This window comes from Dipodomys ordii, unplaced genomic scaffold, assembly GCF_000151885.1.
Source record: "Dipodomys ordii isolate 6190 unplaced genomic scaffold, Dord_2.0 Scaffold38, whole genome shotgun sequence".
In the NCBI taxonomy this organism is placed as follows: domain Eukaryota; kingdom Metazoa; phylum Chordata; class Mammalia; order Rodentia; family Heteromyidae; genus Dipodomys; species Dipodomys ordii.
Window position 1 is genome coordinate 4,068,121 of NW_012267254.1, and position 18,658 is coordinate 4,086,778.

An 18,658-nucleotide genomic window follows, 5' to 3' on the forward strand; every position below is an offset into this window, starting at 1 on the left:
TTCGTAAACTACCACTGGTGTGTAGCTTCGAGACTACAAGGAACTGGAATACCTTCCAGTTGCAACCTGTATTGTTATCCTCTTGCAGAAAGCAGATACAAAGATGTTTCTATAGCTTTATATTTTTTTAAATTAAATGTTTGGAGCAATAGAGGAGGCTAATCTGATCATTGTGCAATATGTGCATTAGGAAATACCACAGTGAACCCCTTTTATAATTAGTACTCATTAATGGAGAGAGAGAAAATAACCTGTAGAAGGGTATTACATTTTGTGTAGAGGTTTTAATATTTTAGGGTTGTTTTTTGTTGTTGAATGTATAACTTAATTTCAAGAGAAAGTATTGTTTGCATAGAACCCAGAAATGTCTTCATTTGAATTCTGTAGTACAAACTTTGTTAATCATGTTTCCTTTGTTGACCTACTAGGTCTTGAACTCATGGTCTGGGTGCTGTCACTTAGCTTTTTGCCTCAAAGCTATTGCTGTACTACTTGAAGCACAGCTCCACTTCCAGCGTTTTGGTGGTAAATTGGCTTTGAACTACAATCCACAGATTTCAACCTCCTTAGTAGCCAGGATTATAGGCGTGAGCCACTGGCTAATTTTTCTATGGAGACAAATTATGATATGATAAACTCACATGACTTCATTCAAGTCGTAATTTTTATCTGAAAGGTCTCAGGTATGATGAATCTAAGTATATGACACTCTCATGCCCTCCTCCCCTCCTACTACAGAAAATAGGGAAGAGCCTGGAATAGGAAGAGGAGTATGTTTACCTGATGTCACACAGCAAAGGAAAGTCAGACCATGCAAGAATCATGGTTCACTGATATAGCTACTAAACTTTTTTAGACACAAGGAAATCTGAAGTATCTATAAAACTTGGAGTCTGGAAATGGGATGCTATAGACAAATACTATTGTACATTCTTTTTAACATATGATAGGATATGGTACAAATTATTATTCGTTCTTCAATAGCTGTCTATCATGGATTAGAACATAGATTGAAATGATTTGTGAAATCTTTTAAAGATGTTTAAAAGCTAGGTGCCAGTGGCTCAGGCCTGTAATCCTAACTACCCAGGAGACAGATCTGAGGTTCAAGGTTCAAAGCCAGAATGGGCAGGAAAGTTTGTGAGACTCTTATTTCTGATTAATCAGCAAAAAGCCTAAAGTGGAATTGTGGCTCAAGTGGTAGGGTGCCTTGAGCGAAAAAGCTAAGGGACAGTGCCTAGGCCACAAGTTCAAGTCCTACTAGGACCAGAACACACCAAAAGATGATTTTTAATTTGTATATTAGTTGTCCAATACAGGGGAGGGTTTTGTTGTGGGATTTTCATGTAGTCTACAAAATATTTGCCTAATTACTCTCCCTTATCCAGTCTTAAAATCTTCCTTTCGAAATTTGTCTCTAGCTTAAGACCATGTCCCCACACTGATGTTTTTCCCCTCCTTTTCATCTTGTCCTTTCTTTCAAGGTGGACGATTTGAGACTGGCTTATGGCAGCGGGTACTACCGAAATGTGAATGGTGTGCATGCATCTGAGCCCCTGTTAGATAGCAGGAGGAGGAACTCTGCAGTGGAGGTGACCTTTGCAGCTGAGCTGGAACGTTCCAAACCAGAGGCAGACCCCACGTCATTACACCAATCCCAAAGCAGTTCCTCTTTCTCCTTTATTTATTCAGACTCTGTCTTTAGCACTGACCCTGAACCTGATCCCAGAGACGTCTTTGAGGAGAGGACTCCTCTAAGCTCCTTCCAAACAAGTTCTAAGTTTGCTGACAATCACATAAGCATATCCTCAGGCCTCACAAGCAAAGTGAGTCCAGCAAGGCAGCTAATGTACACAGATGTGCCGTATGTTCCTTATACTACACAGCAGGTTGATATTATGCCTCCCCAAGTCTTTTTTTATGTGGACAAACCACCCCAGGTGCCCAGGAGGTCTCCAATCATGGCAGATGAAAGGGTAAGACCAGATAGCTATAGAGAACCCACTGCAATAAAGCCAGCCAAAAGAAGCCCAAGGAATATCAGAATGAAGAACATTCAGCAAGATCTTCAAGAACTCCAAGAAGCTATGGCCAGGACTAGTGGAAGGGGCAATATCAATGTAGATCTAGAAGAGGAAGACCCCAATTTAGAAGATGCGTTTGCATATAACATTCAAGAGCAAACCCCTAAACGGTCCCAGAGTCAATCAGACATGAAAATGATTCGTTTTCCTTTTGGATCAGAATTTAGACCTTTAGGGCCATGTCCTGCTCTGAGTCGTAAAGCAGACTTGTTCCCGTGTATGTTTGCAGAACAGGAGTTCCCAGCAGTTGTGGTGGATCAGACTACAGCAGAGAGGTATATAGCTAGCGAGTCCAGTGATTCAGAATCAGAGATTCTTAAGCCAGACTACTACTCTTTGTATGGTAAAGGAATTAAGTCACCTATGGCCAGGATTCGCTTGTCTTCTGGTAGTCTACAACTAGATGAGGAAGATGAAGGCGTTTCTTTTACCACCTCAGCTACTGAAGACAGGACTTTGCTAAAACCATGCAATTACTTCTTAGCTTAAAAAATATCCACTCGATGACCATTTCTAGGCCCGACTTAGGTAAGAAATAAACTTTTTAATCAGCCATTTTCTTAGTCACATTTAATTTGACATTAAGGGAATCTTCTAATTGTGACCACCTAATGTATGGAAGATCCAGCTGTTGCCTCACTCCTGGAGCTTTTCTCTTTAATTTCCTCTCAACATCTGGAACAAGCTTTCTCTGGGAATTGTGGTAGGCTGAAGGGAGTATTATGCACTTCTTCATACAAACATAAATGAAACACATACTCTTCAACACTGAAAAATGGGGAGAACGTGGGTGGGCATATGCAACTAGCTTCTAATGTCGTTTTCTGATTTAGTAAACTATGACTATGTCGATCATTTTGTACTTAAATAATACTAAACAAAAGTTTCAGCCCTCAATGTTTCAGTGGAATCCAGTAAAAAAAAAAGTTTGTTACATATTAAAGACTTCAGTATTGTGTACTTGTATGGGGGAGGGGGGTTGCACAAGGCCCTCCTACCAAATCAGGAATAAGAGGTTAACAGAGCTCTTCTCAACAAAACACATTCTTAGAGTTAATACAGGACTTGGCAGAATTGTAAGCCCACGAATTTAATCAATTATGCTCATTTCTAAAGCCAGATATATGCCTGATGAGGATGGTATGATGTTTGACTTTTAATTTCTCAAATCTTAACTATTTATTTTATGTAATGAGATAAACATTCATAGATAATTTTGTTGGGTATCTCCTGCAGAAAGTTAATTTTTTGCCATGTCTTTGTTGCATGCATATTGGTAAGGAAGTGAGATGCTACTTTAATAAAGAGTGATGGAAAATGCATTCAATTAAAAAAACAGAAGTTATAAGTATGGTCTTCTTTTTGTTTTAATCCATTTCAGAATTGATGGATTATGGCCTATTACTAAGAAACAGGTCAATTTAGAGGACGAGGAAAAGGAGGAAGACAAGTGAACATAGTAATGGGTGCAGAAATGGAACTGAGGGATAGCTGAAAAGCAAATGATAGTACTGACAGCAGACTTTATTCATGATCCAAAATACTGTTCTCAATCTACTCAGAAGTTTCCCCAGTTTCCTAGTCCTAACATCAGGAAATTTCCTTTTCATAGACCTCATTTTGCTCTTTTCTTCTCCAGGACATATATACAGTAGCTCACAAGTTTATAGAGTAGTTACGTAACACTGAGAATATAGCGAATCTCTAGGAAAATTCAAATTCCTTTATGTTCTGTTTTTCTTTTCTTTCTCATCTCAGTTTTTGAAAAACCTTAGTGAAATGTATAGTTTCCTATAGGAATGACAGGGTTCAAATCTATATGCAGTTTTTTAAAAAAAAATAACATGGTAATTTGGAAGATCATATAATGTTTGTAGATATTTTTGAAAGGAAGGTACATTAAAGATTTTGTCAAAGCTGGGTGTTACTGGTTCACACCTGTCATGCTAGTTACTCAGTAGTCTGAGATCTGAGGATTGTGGTTCAAAGCCAGCCCGGGCAGGAAAGTCCACAAGACTCTTATCTCCAATAAACTACTCATTAAACCGGAATAGCACTGTGGCTCAAGTGATAGAGTGCTTGCCTTGAGCTGAAGAGCTGAGGGACAACACCCAGGCCCAGACTTCAAGCCCCACGACCAGAAAAAAAAAAAAAAAGGATTTTGGATTTTGTCAAGATAGGAGGCAGGCCATATAGTCATTATAGGTATAACTAACTCTTAATGTATGTGATATCTTTAGTTTACAACAGAAACTTTGTTTATAGTGTTCCAATAATAAAAAGGAAAAGAGAAAGTATTTTGAAACAATTAAAATAATATACCATACCATCGCACACTACCCCATACTACCTCCAGCTCAAGAAAACACTGATGATCACAAAATTTAAATATTTATTTGTAAAACCTGAAAAACAGTAGAATATGCTTTACCTAAAAAGAGTTTACAGGATTAATAACTATAATGAATAAGCATTACAATTTCTTTTTGTGATGCAGGGCTTATGTTGCAAAGTTTCATGTAATTAATTTACAAACTTGTTGCTCTTACTTCTACAAAAATAGCCATATAATCCATGGTATGAGTTGTGAAATTATTTCCAGAACTCTACAGATAACTGCTATTGAAACTATCAAGAAGGTGAAAATTTTTAACTGAACCATTAAGTCAAAATAGAATGCATTACCAGTAATTGTTACAGTATAGGCACCAATGGAAAAAAAATAGCATATGACACTGCAACTTTCTCAAGTGTTTCTATTTGAAAAAAGAAGATGCAATGGCCACTTTGACTAAAAACTGGCAACTACTCAGATCTCTTAAAAATAACTTGTGCAAAAACCAAATGTGCAGATCCAAATGATAAAACATGAACTATCAAAATTAATTAGTATCAATAATTCTACATCTACTAAAGTATAACACCAGCTGAGCACTTAGGCAGGCATTTTATATATATATATATATATATATATATGTATATGTATATATATATGCATACATATATATATATATATATACTGCTCTTAAAGAAAACAGTATTACCCACTTAACAGTACCATAAATACAACTGAAAATTGACTGTACAGTCTAACTTACCTTTGAGTGGACAGAAATCCTCCTGTACTATGTTTATTCTCATATATACTGGACAATGCTCATTTAAATACCCTTTCAAAGGTTAAAAACAATGCTTATGTGCTGATAATTATGAAGAACAAAAAACATATAAATAGCTCATAGGAGATTTAACTGCCATATCAAAAAGATGCTGGTGAGCCAGGCACTGGTGGCTCACGCCTGTAATCCTAGCTACTCAGGAGGCTGAGATCTGAGGATGGCGGTTCAAAGCCAACCCAGGCAGGGAAGCCTGTGAGACTCTCATCTCCACTAAACTACTCAGAAATGGCCGGAAGTGGAGCTGTGGCTCAAGTGATAGAGTACTAGTGCTGAGCAAAAGCAGCTCAGGGACATATCCAGGCCCTGAATTCAAACCCCAAGACTGGCAAAAAAAAAAAAGATGCTGGTGTTGAAATTATATTCATACCTGTTGGTCAGGTATCTAATTACATGACAATCTAAAGCTCTGAGAATCCCAGCATATAATAAATGTTATGGTTTCTTCAAGAACTATGAGGCTCCAATCTGTTGAGTTGAAGTGGAAGATTTAAAGAATGAAGCCAGACTAACTCCTGTAGTATAATTAAAAATTCATCCTTAGCTAAATGATATTGCTTTAAGTGTCTCACAGCATATTAAATAATAGTTGCCTCTTCCATCTAAAAGTGAAGATAAATACTGTGCACGAAGAGGTACTTGTATTGATGTGATACTCACTGAGGTGAGCTGCCTGGGTAGAAGTCAACACTTTTCTAGATTTCATTTCTAAGAGTGTAGTAAAAGCTTCTGTTTTTAGAAGGTATGACTTATTTCTACCTCCCTACAAATAATCACTTTAAGAACATGCTTGTGTAAAAAATGCTGTTTGAAGTTTTATGGTTTATAAAAGATGAATATTAATGATGACTTTGAAAGACCTGTATGTGTCATGAGTATACAGTTAACTGAAATTTAAAGCACAAAAGGTATTCATCCTAGTAACTGAAGAAATAATACCTAAAAGCCAAACTGTATCTCAAAATTTACTACATTACAGGTGAAACTATAGTATTAAAAGTTATTCCTTACAAAATAATCCCTTTAAAATATAAAATGATAAACACCATCACAAAATAGTCGAATGACTTCTAAATCTTGAATGTTGCAAAGGCACGTGGAACTCATGAGTTAAACATCATTAAGCTTGAAGTAACTTTGGTGGGATTCTCTGATTTCATATGAAACAGAAGCCAGCTACAAGAAATTTCTTAGGAGGAATCTTCTGCAGAACACCTATGAAATGAAATACTTCAATTAGTTGTGTATGTTCATATTCATCACTTAAAAAACTCTGCAGCCAGGCACCGGTGGCTCACATCTGTAATCCTAGCTACTCCGGAGGCTGAGAGCTGAGGATTATGGTTCAAAGCCAGCTTGGGCAAGGAAGTACCTGAGAGTCTTATCTCCAACTAGCCACCAGAAAATCGGAAGTGTTGCTGTGGCTTAAAGTTGTAGAGTACTAGTTTTGACCTGAGGAGCTCAGACAGTGCCCAGGCCCAGAGTTCAAGCCCCACAACTGATCCCCTGGCCCCCCCTACAAAAAAAGAACTCTGAAATGAGAGTTAGCAAATGAAGTTCTTTTACTGAAGACCCTTTAGTGTCTGATTTCACATCTTCCAATGGATTGGTCTGCAAACTGGATAACAGATGATAGTTTCCTGTTCAAACATAGGGATTTTCAGAGGGCTTTAGCTTATGAACGCAAGGGGCTTTATTGGATGGAAAGTTTTGGGGGTTTTTCAGTGTTTGATTTTACATGCTATATAGTTTATTCATCTTGATCCCAGTTGGCATCATGAATACAATGAAATCTAAAGGTGCACTAAGATGATCACTTCATAACTACTAAGGTAAAGATTGAATATGTACATTTAAATACAAATCAAGTCTAAGAAAATAATTTTAAAATTATATGTGAGAATGGGGTTTTCTTTTGGTGCCAATACTGAGGCTTGAACTCAGGACCTTGTAGTCTCACTTGGCTTTCTTTGCTCAAGGATGGGGCTGTACCACTTAAGCCAAAGCGCTACTTCTGGGATTTTTTTGGTTAATTGCAGGTAAGTGTCTCATGGACTTGCTGCCCAGGATGGCTTCAAACTGCAATCCTAAGATCTCAGCCTCCTGAGCAGCTAGAATCACAGGTGTGAGCCACCACTGCCCAGCAAATGTAAGAACTTTTTAAAATAAAACCAAATGAAATACTTTGAGACAGCATAGAAATTGAAATTATATATAAGGACCTAAAAATTTAAAAGACAATTGAGATAATGTCAGTTACATAACCATGGCTAGTCTAGAACTCAAGATCCTCCTCCCTCCACCTCTGAGTGTTAGGATTATAAGCATGTACTAACATGTGTGGTTAACTTTTTATATGCGTACCTCAGCTATACAAATAGTGGCACTTCTATACTTGTGAAGACATTAGCAAGAATGTAAGTATTCCTAAATTAAGCTTACAAGAGTTAGAGTAAGGATGTGATCCATTCCCCTACTAGTAGAGAAAGAGAAAAGCCAGGCCATTCTATATTATGCAAACCTACATGTTATGTATGAACATCAGAATTCAAAAACTAATGATTAAGGCAGACATAAAGCCATTTTCAAGCACACAACTCTTTTTTTTTCCTTTTTTTTTTATTTGGTTGGTTTTTTTGTCGGTCATGGGACCTGAACTCTGGGCCTGGGCACTGTCCCTTAACTCTTCAGTTCAAGGATAGCGCTCTACCACTTGAGCCATAGCACCACTTCCGGCTTTTTTCTGCTTATGTGGTGCTGAGGAATCGAACCCAGAGCCTCATGCATGCAAGGCAAGCACTCTACCATTAAGCCACCTTCCCAGCCCAAGCACACAACTCTTAGGAAGTGAGTTTGTACAAATAACTGAAATGATTGCATTAAGTTACAAAGGACGATAAATTCACAGCTGATATAATACCAATATACTTTTTCTTGCCACTTTCTAAGTTCTGTTTTGATTTCCTTTTTCAAGTTTTTAAAGTTTTATAATACCAATATACTTTTTCTTTAAAAAAATGACACTTCAGGGTCTAGGAAGGTGAATCAATGGTAGAGTGTTGCCTTGCATGCATGAGGCCCTAGGTTTGATTACTCAGTACCACATAAGCAGAAAAAGCCAGAAGTGGTGGTGCTGTGGTTCACATGATAGGGCACTAGCCTTGAGCTGAAGAGCTGAGGGACAGTGCTCAGGCCCAGAGTTCAGGCCCCACAACCAACAAAATAATTATGAAAATAAATAAATAAATAAATAAATGACACTTCAAACTTACTTTTGAAATTTTTCAATTAATTTCTTCACCATTTTATCTGTGATCCCAGGACAGGTGGCTTCAGCTACAGCAATACTTTTCTCAAGTTCTTCAATTGCCTGATTCCTGGTTGCATTATTCTCATCCTGCTGTTTAAGCTAAGAAAGATTGATTGTATAACATTTAATATATTATACAACTTAAAATGCATAGCCAATGTTAAAGAAGCTACACTTACTTCAGCAAACGCAGGTGTGATTATCATGGACAAACAGCTCAGAGTCTGCACAAAATCTTGCTCCTTTAAATAAATAACACAGATTACACCCATGAAATTAAAATAATCATTCATGTTTTTCTTAGTTATTCTGTAACAAATGTGAACTAATTTGAATTTCCCTCTTCAAAAACCCAAGATAAAGCAAGTCCCCATTCTTTCTTCCTGTCATTAACTCCCATCCATCATCCAGCAGGGCCTCTAACTTCATGAATAGATTATCTATGATTACTTGGGCCTATTTATCTCTGTACAAAATGTACTTTGACAACATCAATGACCATTCAAATGACTTCTACTGGAGCTGGGAATGTGCTTAGTAGTAGAGTGCTTGCCTAGCAGGCATGAAGCCCCAGGTTCAGTTCCTAACTACCACGTACACAGAAGAAGCCAGAAGTGGTATTGTGGCTCAAGTGGTAGATTGCTAGCCCTGAGCAAAAGAAGCTCAGTGACAGTGCCCAATCCCTGAGTTCAAGCCCCAAGACTGGTAAAAAATGACTTCTCTTATCTTTTCTTAATTAGTTCAAAACTAATGATAAATGAAGCATGCTATCTACATACTGAGTAAGTCGGACAGGTAGAGGTATTAAATTCTAATAATTTCATGTATCACAATCCCACTATAGTTGGGCAGCCACCTGTATTCTTAGCTACTCAGAGAGCTAAGATCAAAGCATTCTAGTTTGAAGGAAGCTTGGGCAGACAAATTGAAGAGAATCTTATCTCTAATTAGCCAGCAAAAAGCAGAAAGGGAGGTATGGCTCAAGTGATAGAGCACCAGCCTTGAATGAAAAAGTGAAGCAAGAGAGTGAGGCCCAGATTTCAAGCCCTAGTACTGGACCAAAACAACCAACACAACTAGCACCACCACCACTACATAGTTTGCAAGAGTCGATCAAGAGGAAGTAATCAGGTCCATACCGCCCCATTCTGCAGTTTCTTTGGATCAGGCTTCTTTCGCACAGTGGTGAAACTCCATTCAGGATGAACATTACTTTCCTTGCTGGTGGATTCCCTAAAGAGATTTCCAGCGATATCTTTATAGATTCCTAAATAATTCAGCAAGCTAAAAGCACCAAATCAATGCAGGCAGTATCTGAAGGGATGATTATCTCAATGGTTAAAATCTCACAGTATAATTTTTAAAAAAGCTTTGATCTCAGTTTCAGGGGGAAACGGCATTTTTCCAAAGAGTAGCTGCACTGGTCAATTCTAATCCCATATGGAGATCCCTACATATAGAAATGCCTCACCACTACCAATTCCCAGGGCTGAGTCAAGCTTTATTGGATGGCTTTCATAGGTAGCTGTAGCTAACTATGAGTAGAACATGTATAAATGACCCTAATATATTTTATCCAGAGAAATGTTGGGCAATTTTTTAAATATATGCAGGAATCTGAGTGTATTAGCTAAACAAATTTGTTATTTATTATCTTTGTTCCAGTTCATTTACTAGAAGAATAAAATCTGGCATAGCCTATAAACTCTTCTGGTCAAAATTAAGATAAGGACTGAGAGGTTGAATTATTGCTATAAATACTGCCATTAAAACAACACTAACTTTTTCAGGTGATAAATACATATAAGTGAATATTTTTTAGTGTACCAGTCTATTCACAGTTTGATACATGGCCAAGAGGTAGGAAAAGCCTGTAGGTCTGTTCTCCAGAGGGATTATGCAGTTGCCACAAAAGTATATGAAAATATAGCTCCTCATTATTCATTGCAAACTAATATAACACCTTTAATCAAATCTTATTCCAAAATTTTGTAATATACTCAAGTATCCACTAGGGGTTAGACCAAGACCATTTAAGACTGGAGCCATTCAGTTTTCAAATACATTGTATTCCACAAACGGTGACTGAAAAGGACTTTTACAGATTCTGAAACAGTGTGCTTTGCATTTTATGCTAGATTAAGCAGGCTGGATCATTGTTTAAAAGTGTAGCACATTAAAATGGGCTTCCTATGTTTAAAAAAAGAGAGAGAAGTAATTTATACATACGAATCAGAACCCTCAGAATCAGATTCATCATCACTGTGTCCTTCTGCTTTCCATCTCTTAAATCGATCTATCAGTTCAGTCAGATAAGAAGTCTTCTTGGAATTTTTTACAATGAATTTGTGTTTCAAAAGTTCTTTAGCTGTGGGACGCTAAGGCAAAGCAAAATGAAGGTTATATGACTATTTCAAGGCTGTGATTGCAAAGGATGGGTTTAAAAGACATTTGAATTATTAAACTGCAAAATAGAAAAATATACCTAAAGGAATGAGAATAAGTAAAATGCTATAAGAAAATAGCTACTTCTATCTTCAAAGTGTCTCAAGGCAATCACATTTAAATTTACTACTTTGGTACCCCAATTTGTTAAAGTCCAATGGGCAGAAGATAGCCTACCTGCCAGCAAATCAGCAGATCAAGCTTTCTCAAAAGCAGAGATAAACATGTAAAAATATCTCAATACTTAAACAATTTTAGTGCATTTAATATAAATTGAAAAATATCACAAAACCCAGTAAGACTGTAGTTTGCTATCATCTGCACCCATTTTATGATCCCCTGCTTTCAGTATTATTTTCCTATGTCTTACAAATCCTACTTTATCAAGCATTTAAGTATAAATAGCAGACATTGTGGGGTGATATCATTTCCTCCAGTATTTGATTATTATCAGAGTATTTATTTTCAACTTAAAAATACTTATATTAAGCTTAAACAATTCACAAATATTTGTAGTCTCTAGAAAGTCATAATGCACCATCATTTTAACTATAGTAAAATAAGGATAAAAGTTCCCAAATAAATATATAAATAAATAAGCTTACTAAACTATCCAATGTATAAAACGTCATGTTGGAGCTTCTAAACAATAAATAAAATAGTTAAATATAAACATAGCTTGTATGAAAAATAAAAAGGGATTTGATTTTTTTTTGGGTCCGGTTGTGAGGCCTGAACTCTGGGCCTGGGCGCTGTCCCTCAGCTCTTCAGCTCAAGGCTAGTGCTCTACCACTTGAGCCACATCGCCACTTCCGGCTTTTTCCTTTTTGCTTATGTGGTGCTGAGGAATCAAACCCAGGGCCTCAGGCATGCAAGGCAATCGCTCTACCACTGAAAAAGGATTTGAAAAAAGTCATCGTGAATATTTATACAGGTACTTTAAATAATATAAAATAAATTTCTTCAACCTTTTCTCCTTGAAAGAAAAAAAAGAAATGATTAATAGATCAAACAGGAATCTAAGGAGCAAAAAACAATTGACTTAAAAGACCCCTCTCCTGAGGGGAAGGAGAAAAGCAACTAAGGATTTGTTTAAGAAGTCAATAGGAGGGTTGGGAATGTAGCTTAGTGGTAGAGTGCTTGCCTAATATGCATAAAGCCCTGGGTTCAATTCCTTAATACCACATAAACAGAAAGGCCAGAAGTGGTGCTATGACTCAAGTGGTAGAGTGCAATTCTTGAGCAAAAGCTCAAGGACAGTGCTCAGGCCCTGAGTTCAAGTCTCAGGACTGGCAAAAAAAAAAAGACGTGTCAATAGGAATACAGAAGGGAAGAGCAGGTTTGTGGATGGATCTTGGCTGATTTTCACATGCCCTGTAGGAAAAGCCACTCTTATTATAAGCAGATCTAATAATAGAAAAGAAATAGTGGTCGCAATATATACTCACAAATGATGGATCTTTATTCAGGCAAGCATCAATGAACTCCTTAAAGGACTTACTAAAGTCTCCAACAAGAGTTGGAGGATTGTTTTTGGGGATAAGAAACAGAACTCTCATTGGATGCATATCAGAGTTCGGTGGCTCTCCTTTGGCGAGCTCAATGGCAGTAATTCCCAATGACCAAATGTCAGCCTAAAGTAAAAGAAAGAGAAGTACATTACTTTGAAACTTTATTCCAGCATACTGGCAAAAGAAGATCTGTAAAAATGTAGTGTTAATAATTTTTAAAACAGGCCGGGAAGGTGGCTCAGTAGTAGAGTGCTTGCCTCGCATGCATGAGGCCCTGGGTTTGATTCCTCACCACATAAGCAGAAAAAGCCAGAAGTGGCGCTGTGGCTCAAGTGGTAGAGTGCTAGCCTTGAGCTGAAGAGCTGAGGGACAATGCCCAGGCCCAGAGTTCAGGCCCCATGACTGATAATAATAATAATAATAACAACAACAACACAATTTACTTATAAAAAATGGTTGACCTAGGTTCTGGTGGCTCACACCTGTAATCATAGCTACCTAGGATGCTAAGATCTGAAGATCATAGTTCACAGCCAGTCTGGGCAGAAAACGCCAAAAGATACTTATCTCTAAGTAACAAGAAAAAACCTGGAAGTGGAAATCTGGCTCAAGTAGTAGAGTTTTAACCTTGAGTTAAAAAGCCAAGCAAGTATGTAAGGCCCTACGTTTCAGCCTCATGATTGGTACACAAACGATCGACTTTTGTACTTTGTGCCCGTCACTATTCTAGGCAAGGAAGATTCAAGTAGTAAATAAGGCAGACAGATTAATAAATATTAGAATGTCCAATGGCTAAGTTCTATGAAGGAAACAATAAGTACAGCAAGGGGAGAATGAAGAATAGGATTAAGAGAGCTATACATTTACATAGGATGGTTGTGAAAGACATCTCTGTGTAGACAATGTACAAGCAGAGACTTAATTGGGTGGAAGATTATTTCAGACAAAGAAAGATAAGAACAAATGTCCTGTTTGGGGACCAACAAGGCCATTATGGCTGAAGCAGAAAAGTACAGAAGAACTTGCTAAGAGATAAAGTTGGAGAGGAGACTATGGTCACACCATGTAGATCTTTGTACATCCCAAGAAGGAGTTTGGATATTATCCAAGTGGGATAGAAAGCCACTGGAATGAATAAGGTTCAATATTACAAGCATGAAGGGAATTTATGATGAATCAGCAACATATGACAAAAATTCTTCCTTAAAGACACACTCAAAAAGCAAGGGAAAATAGAGCAGGTTATTAACTCGGATAGCAGATGATTGTACCGATAAGAATAAAATCATTTTTCCATGTGATACATTACCTTTGAGTCATAAGCTGACTGTTGAATAACTTCAGGAGCCATCCAAAATGGAGTTCCCACAAAGGTGTTTCTTTTAATTTGTGTATCAGTCAGCTGGCCAGCCACTCCAAAGTCAGCAAGTTTCACATCTCCTTGTTCTGAGAGCAAGACATTGGCAGCTAGAGAGCAAAGTACAAAGAAAAAAGAACCTTCAGTTTCCTCCATTGCATCTGTTTTTCTTACGTTTGCATTTGACTGCTGTGTACCTTTTATGTCGCGGTGAATTTTCTTTTCAGAATGCAGATAGTCCAGACCTTTCAAAATCTCTTTTAGCATAGTAGCAATCTGGAACTCATCAAATGGACCAGCTCGCAGCTTGAAGAGAAAAACACACTTATATTTCAGATACACTGAAAAAAATGCAGAAATAAAATTGCAAACTGATAGTTTTACAATGAGGGCATCACTTACACAAATAAAATCGCTGTTTATTAAGCTACCATTTGAACAAATGAGGAAAATTGTTTAAGGTAGAAAACAAAGCAAAACAGTTTTATCAATGGGCTAAATGAATGAGGATCTCAGGGATTAAACTTAAAAGTTAATCAAAGATCATACAAACCATTTTATTTTCACCAAAGAGTGAAGAAATATGGTAAATGATGATCAATTTACATGTCTTTGTTTTAGGTGGAAAATAAAAAAGCAGCTAGTTAAATTCTGGGATTTGCTATTAAAAGTCACTACCTATTAGTCTGTTGTTAGTGGCTCACACCTATAACTCTAGTTACTCAGAAAGCTGAGCTCTGAGAATCATGATTTAAAGCCAGCTCAGACACAAAAAGTCCATATGACTCTTACTTCTAATTAATCACCAAAAAGCCAGAAGTGGAGCTGTGGTTCAAGTTGTGCAGTAACAGCCCTGAGTGAACTAGCTAATAGCCTTCAGGCCCAGAGTTCAATTCCCAATATTAGCTACTGGCCCTGACTTGATTTTTAGATCAGCAACGATTTGATCAGACAGGTCAACTAAACAGTTCTTGCTATTTTATATGTATTAATAATACTGTGAGGAACAGAGCCTTTTTAAGAAATACCCTTTAAATTATCCCGGAATGCAATAATTAAATGATTCAGACTTTTATTGTAAAAATTCAAATCATGGTGGAATGATTATTTTTCAAATAAACCTAACACATTTCCCTTCCTTTCCCTAACCCTGCCTGTACCAAAGCCAACAGTTCCAAGTAGAATACAAGGAAAGCAATGATTAGGTTTCAGAAGAACTTGTAATGGAATATTTGAAAATCTCTCTTTAAAATAAATGGTTATTTTCAAATTCTGGTACCTCATAAAGCATACACAGTGGACTGTACAATATTATTACAGGAAAGGGTGGGAAGGGAAAGTCAGAGGTAGAGTTCTGTTTGCTGGAAGGAGGGACGAGGTGCTGAAAATCAAACACTGTCCACTCTGCCTCACACTGGGAGGGATTCAAGGCTCTTTGGCACCTTGTGTATTTCATCTTTCATGAATGCCATATTTATACTGAATAAAGGGCACTTTCATGTTGAAATTTAACAGCTTAAAATAGAACCTATATTTTAGTCTCACCATTTCATACTAACTGTGGTCTGGGTATACAGTATACTCCAGGGATATCTGTAATTCAATCATCCCTTTCCTAGGTAAGGTTATCTATTTACTTGCAAATCTATCAACTTCCACCCTAAAAGTTTCTATTTAAACAGTAGTGATTAAAAATCATTCAAAGGTGAAAATGAGACACGTTAATGATGGCTGGTAATGAAATTCTGAGGAAGTACCAAATAACTGATGCACAAACATCGTATTAATACTGGGATTTAGTATCACCTGATGATTAAATGTTAGCAGGGATCAAGGAGCTATACCCTCGGTTACTTTAAAAAAAACAGGTGAGATCCACATAAGAAGCTTTGTTCTCAAAAGTTTGTAAATTGGCCTGGAAAAGACAGTGTATGTACTACCTGATATAGAAAATTTTAAAATATTTAAGTTAAAACAAACAAAAAGGGCTGGCATGGGTGGCTCACGCCTGTAGTCCTAGCACAAAAGCTCAAACACAATGCCCAGACCCTATGTTCAAGCTCTAGAACATACACTAACACACAGAAACACAGACAGACACAGACACACAGACAGACAGACACACACACAAACACACACACACACAGAGAAGATTCTTGAACTTGTTATAGTTTTAGTTTAAAATTCCAAATAAAAATCTCCCCTAAATGCTGAAAGACAGTGGGAGGGAAGATTACATGACAGGGCAGGGAAAGTGGTATAGTAAGGTTTTCTGATTCTGTATCACACAGAAAATTGCCTCAAACCTGGTAGCTCAAATGTTTCCTTCAGCCTGCTGGTAGAGAGGAAAAGAATAACAAATGTTTTCATTCTTTGAACTGATGCAATTGTCCTCATAAAACTTTATTTATAAAAATAAGCCATGGCCTACTTAGTTTGTAAACCCCTATTTATCGTTTGTGTGCTCAATTAATTTGCTCAACTTTATAAATTTCCTTTTCATCTTATTTTGTTATCCTCTAGATTTCTTTTTGCCTATTTTATTGGCAGTACGAGGGTTTGAACTCAGGGTTTCATGCTCCTTAGATACTTGTTAGATCACTTGGTAAGGACACTGATGTCATTCCTGAGGGCTCTGCCATCATAATTCTTTTCCAAAGGCCTTACCTTTGAATACCATCAAACTAGGGATTAAGATTTCCACAGTGAATGTGGGTGGAACATATTCAGTTCATAATCATCTTTAGTGACAGTTACTCCAATTATGTGGTTTTGTTTTGTTTTGTTTTACCAGTCTTGGCGGTTGAACTCAGGGCTTGAGCGCTATCCCTAAATTTCTTTCCTCAAGGCTAGCAATCTACTACTTGAGCCACAGCTTCATTTCCTTTTTAGACTATCAGCAATGTGAGACAGCTGATGTACATAAGGTGTAGTGGTCCTGACAAAAGTAATTACTTAGCTGGCGCCAAAGAAAAATGTTAAACTTTGTGTGTTGGGGGAATGAGTGTTGTAATTATTTAAAAATACTCACAAGATCCAGTGCTGAGCCTCCACCCAGGTATTCCATTATTATCCATAATTTTGAACCCTGTAAAGCCATGAAGCAATTTAATAATTACAAACTTGATCCAAAATAACATATTTGAAAGATCATCTCAAATCTAACACAATGATTACACAATATAGATTTAAAAGTGGCTACAAGTACCTAACTTGGAATCTATCATATATATTTCTTTTGCCAGTCCTCAGGCTTGAACTCTGAGCCTGGGCACTGTCCCTGAGCTTCTTTTGCTCAAGGCTAGCACTTTACCACTTGAGCCACAGCTCCACTTTGGCTTTTTCTGTGTATGTGGTACTGAGGAATCAAATCCAGGGCTTCATGCATGCAAGGCAAGCGCTCTACCACTAAGCCACATTCCCAACCCCAATATTTATTTTCCATAAAACTTTTCAAACTGGAAAGCAAAGTTCTGAGCGTATACTCCAACAAATCTACTTAGCCTTTGCTATAGCTAAAAATATTCAAATACTGTTTACCATTAAACAGTATTTTTTTTATAAAACCAATACCATAACTTTAAATTATTATCTTGGAAACATTGAAAGGAAAAAGATAGTTACATTGGAGAATATGGAGGTAAGTGGACATATGTGCACATATTGCTTTCCAAACAATTTTTGAGGAAGACAGTACATATTTAGCCTCATTTTAATTTGTGGCTTTCTGGGTTTTTTTTCTGTTATTACTGTTGTTCTTAGGAGTTTTTTTTGGGGGGGGGAAGGAAGGGAATCCTGGGATTTGAACTCCAGGCTTCATATATATATATATATATATGTTAAGGCAATCACTTGAGTTCTTCTTCTAGCCCTATTAGTTTTAATGTACTTTGCAACTTTTATCAGCAATAATTAACAGAAACTTCTGTGCATACATACAATCCAGAAAGAATATTGGCTTTTTCTCTCTGATATAAATGGATAAGAAAAAGAGTGTGTAGTTTAAAAACCATATGATCATTCCAAATAAAATTATCTTCATTATAAGCTGAACAAGAGGCAATGGAACTCATAGGGGGTGACACATACACACACATTTTAAAACAAGTGTGGGCACACATAGCTGTACAAGATAAATATTGGAGGGCCGGAATGTAGCTCAGTAGTAGATTGGTTACCTAGCATATATGAGGTCCTGGGTTTGATCCCCAGAACTGGCCATAAAACAAACACACACACACCAACCAATCAACCAACCAACCGAATGCAACAAAATTCCCCTTTGGAACAAACCACTAACCTCCTTTTTTTTTTTTAACAGCCATAGCTGAAATACTAGAGACACCTCTCCCTCTCTCCATACCATTTCATGAATGGCATTCCCTGAAATTTTATGAGACCACATTGCTGACTAGAAGTGGAAAGGTTGGTTTTTACTACACTGGTAAAAGTCAAGTTGTGAATGAATTGTGTTCCAAGACTCGTTTTTAAGTGAAGATATTTGGATTTTTTAAAAACAATTATTTTCTTATAAAAGAATGTCTAGGCCAGGCACCGATGGCTCATGCCTGTAATCCTAGCTACTCAGGAAGTTGAGATCTGAGGATCGCAGTTCAAAGCCAGCCCAGGCAGGTAAGACTGTGAGATTCTTATCTCCAATAAACCACTCAGAAAACCAGAAGAGGCGCTGTAGCTCAAGTGGTAGAATGCTCTCCTTGAGCTGAAGAGCTGAGGGACAGCGCCCAGGCCCAGAGTTCAGGCCCCACGACCAACCA

General features: G+C 37.3%; 2 protein-coding genes across 3 annotated transcripts in view; one reads left to right on the top strand and one right to left on the bottom strand.

Annotated features, from left to right (window-relative positions):
• Positions 1 to 2,876, top strand: part of Frmd7 (FERM domain containing 7) — a 53,067-nt gene extending 50,191 nt beyond the window's left edge. For both annotated transcript variants that reach the window (XM_013018111.1, XM_013018112.1), the window contains exon 12: positions 1,485 to 2,876. In XM_013018111.1, coding sequence (XP_012873565.1) covers positions 1,485 to 2,573 — 1,089 coding nt within the window. In that variant the 3' untranslated portion in view covers positions 2,574 to 2,876. The remainder of the gene's footprint in view (positions 1 to 1,484) is intronic.
• A 2,670-nt stretch (positions 2,877 to 5,546) lies between these two features.
• Stk26 (serine/threonine protein kinase 26) overlaps positions 5,547 to 18,658 on the bottom strand; it is a 50,691-nt gene continuing 37,579 nt past the window's right edge. Inside the window, exons 4-12 of the mRNA XM_013018174.1 lie at positions 16,915 to 16,971; positions 14,081 to 14,189; positions 13,836 to 13,993; positions 12,464 to 12,649; positions 10,800 to 10,948; positions 9,710 to 9,803; positions 8,750 to 8,812; positions 8,533 to 8,669; positions 5,547 to 6,475 (exon numbers count right to left, since the gene is read on the bottom strand). Coding sequence (XP_012873628.1) covers positions 6,451 to 6,475; positions 8,533 to 8,669; positions 8,750 to 8,812; positions 9,710 to 9,803; positions 10,800 to 10,948; positions 12,464 to 12,649; positions 13,836 to 13,993; positions 14,081 to 14,189; positions 16,915 to 16,971 — 978 coding nt within the window. The 3' untranslated portion in view covers positions 5,547 to 6,450. The remainder of the gene's footprint in view (positions 6,476 to 8,532; positions 8,670 to 8,749; positions 8,813 to 9,709; positions 9,804 to 10,799; positions 10,949 to 12,463; positions 12,650 to 13,835; positions 13,994 to 14,080; positions 14,190 to 16,914; positions 16,972 to 18,658) is intronic.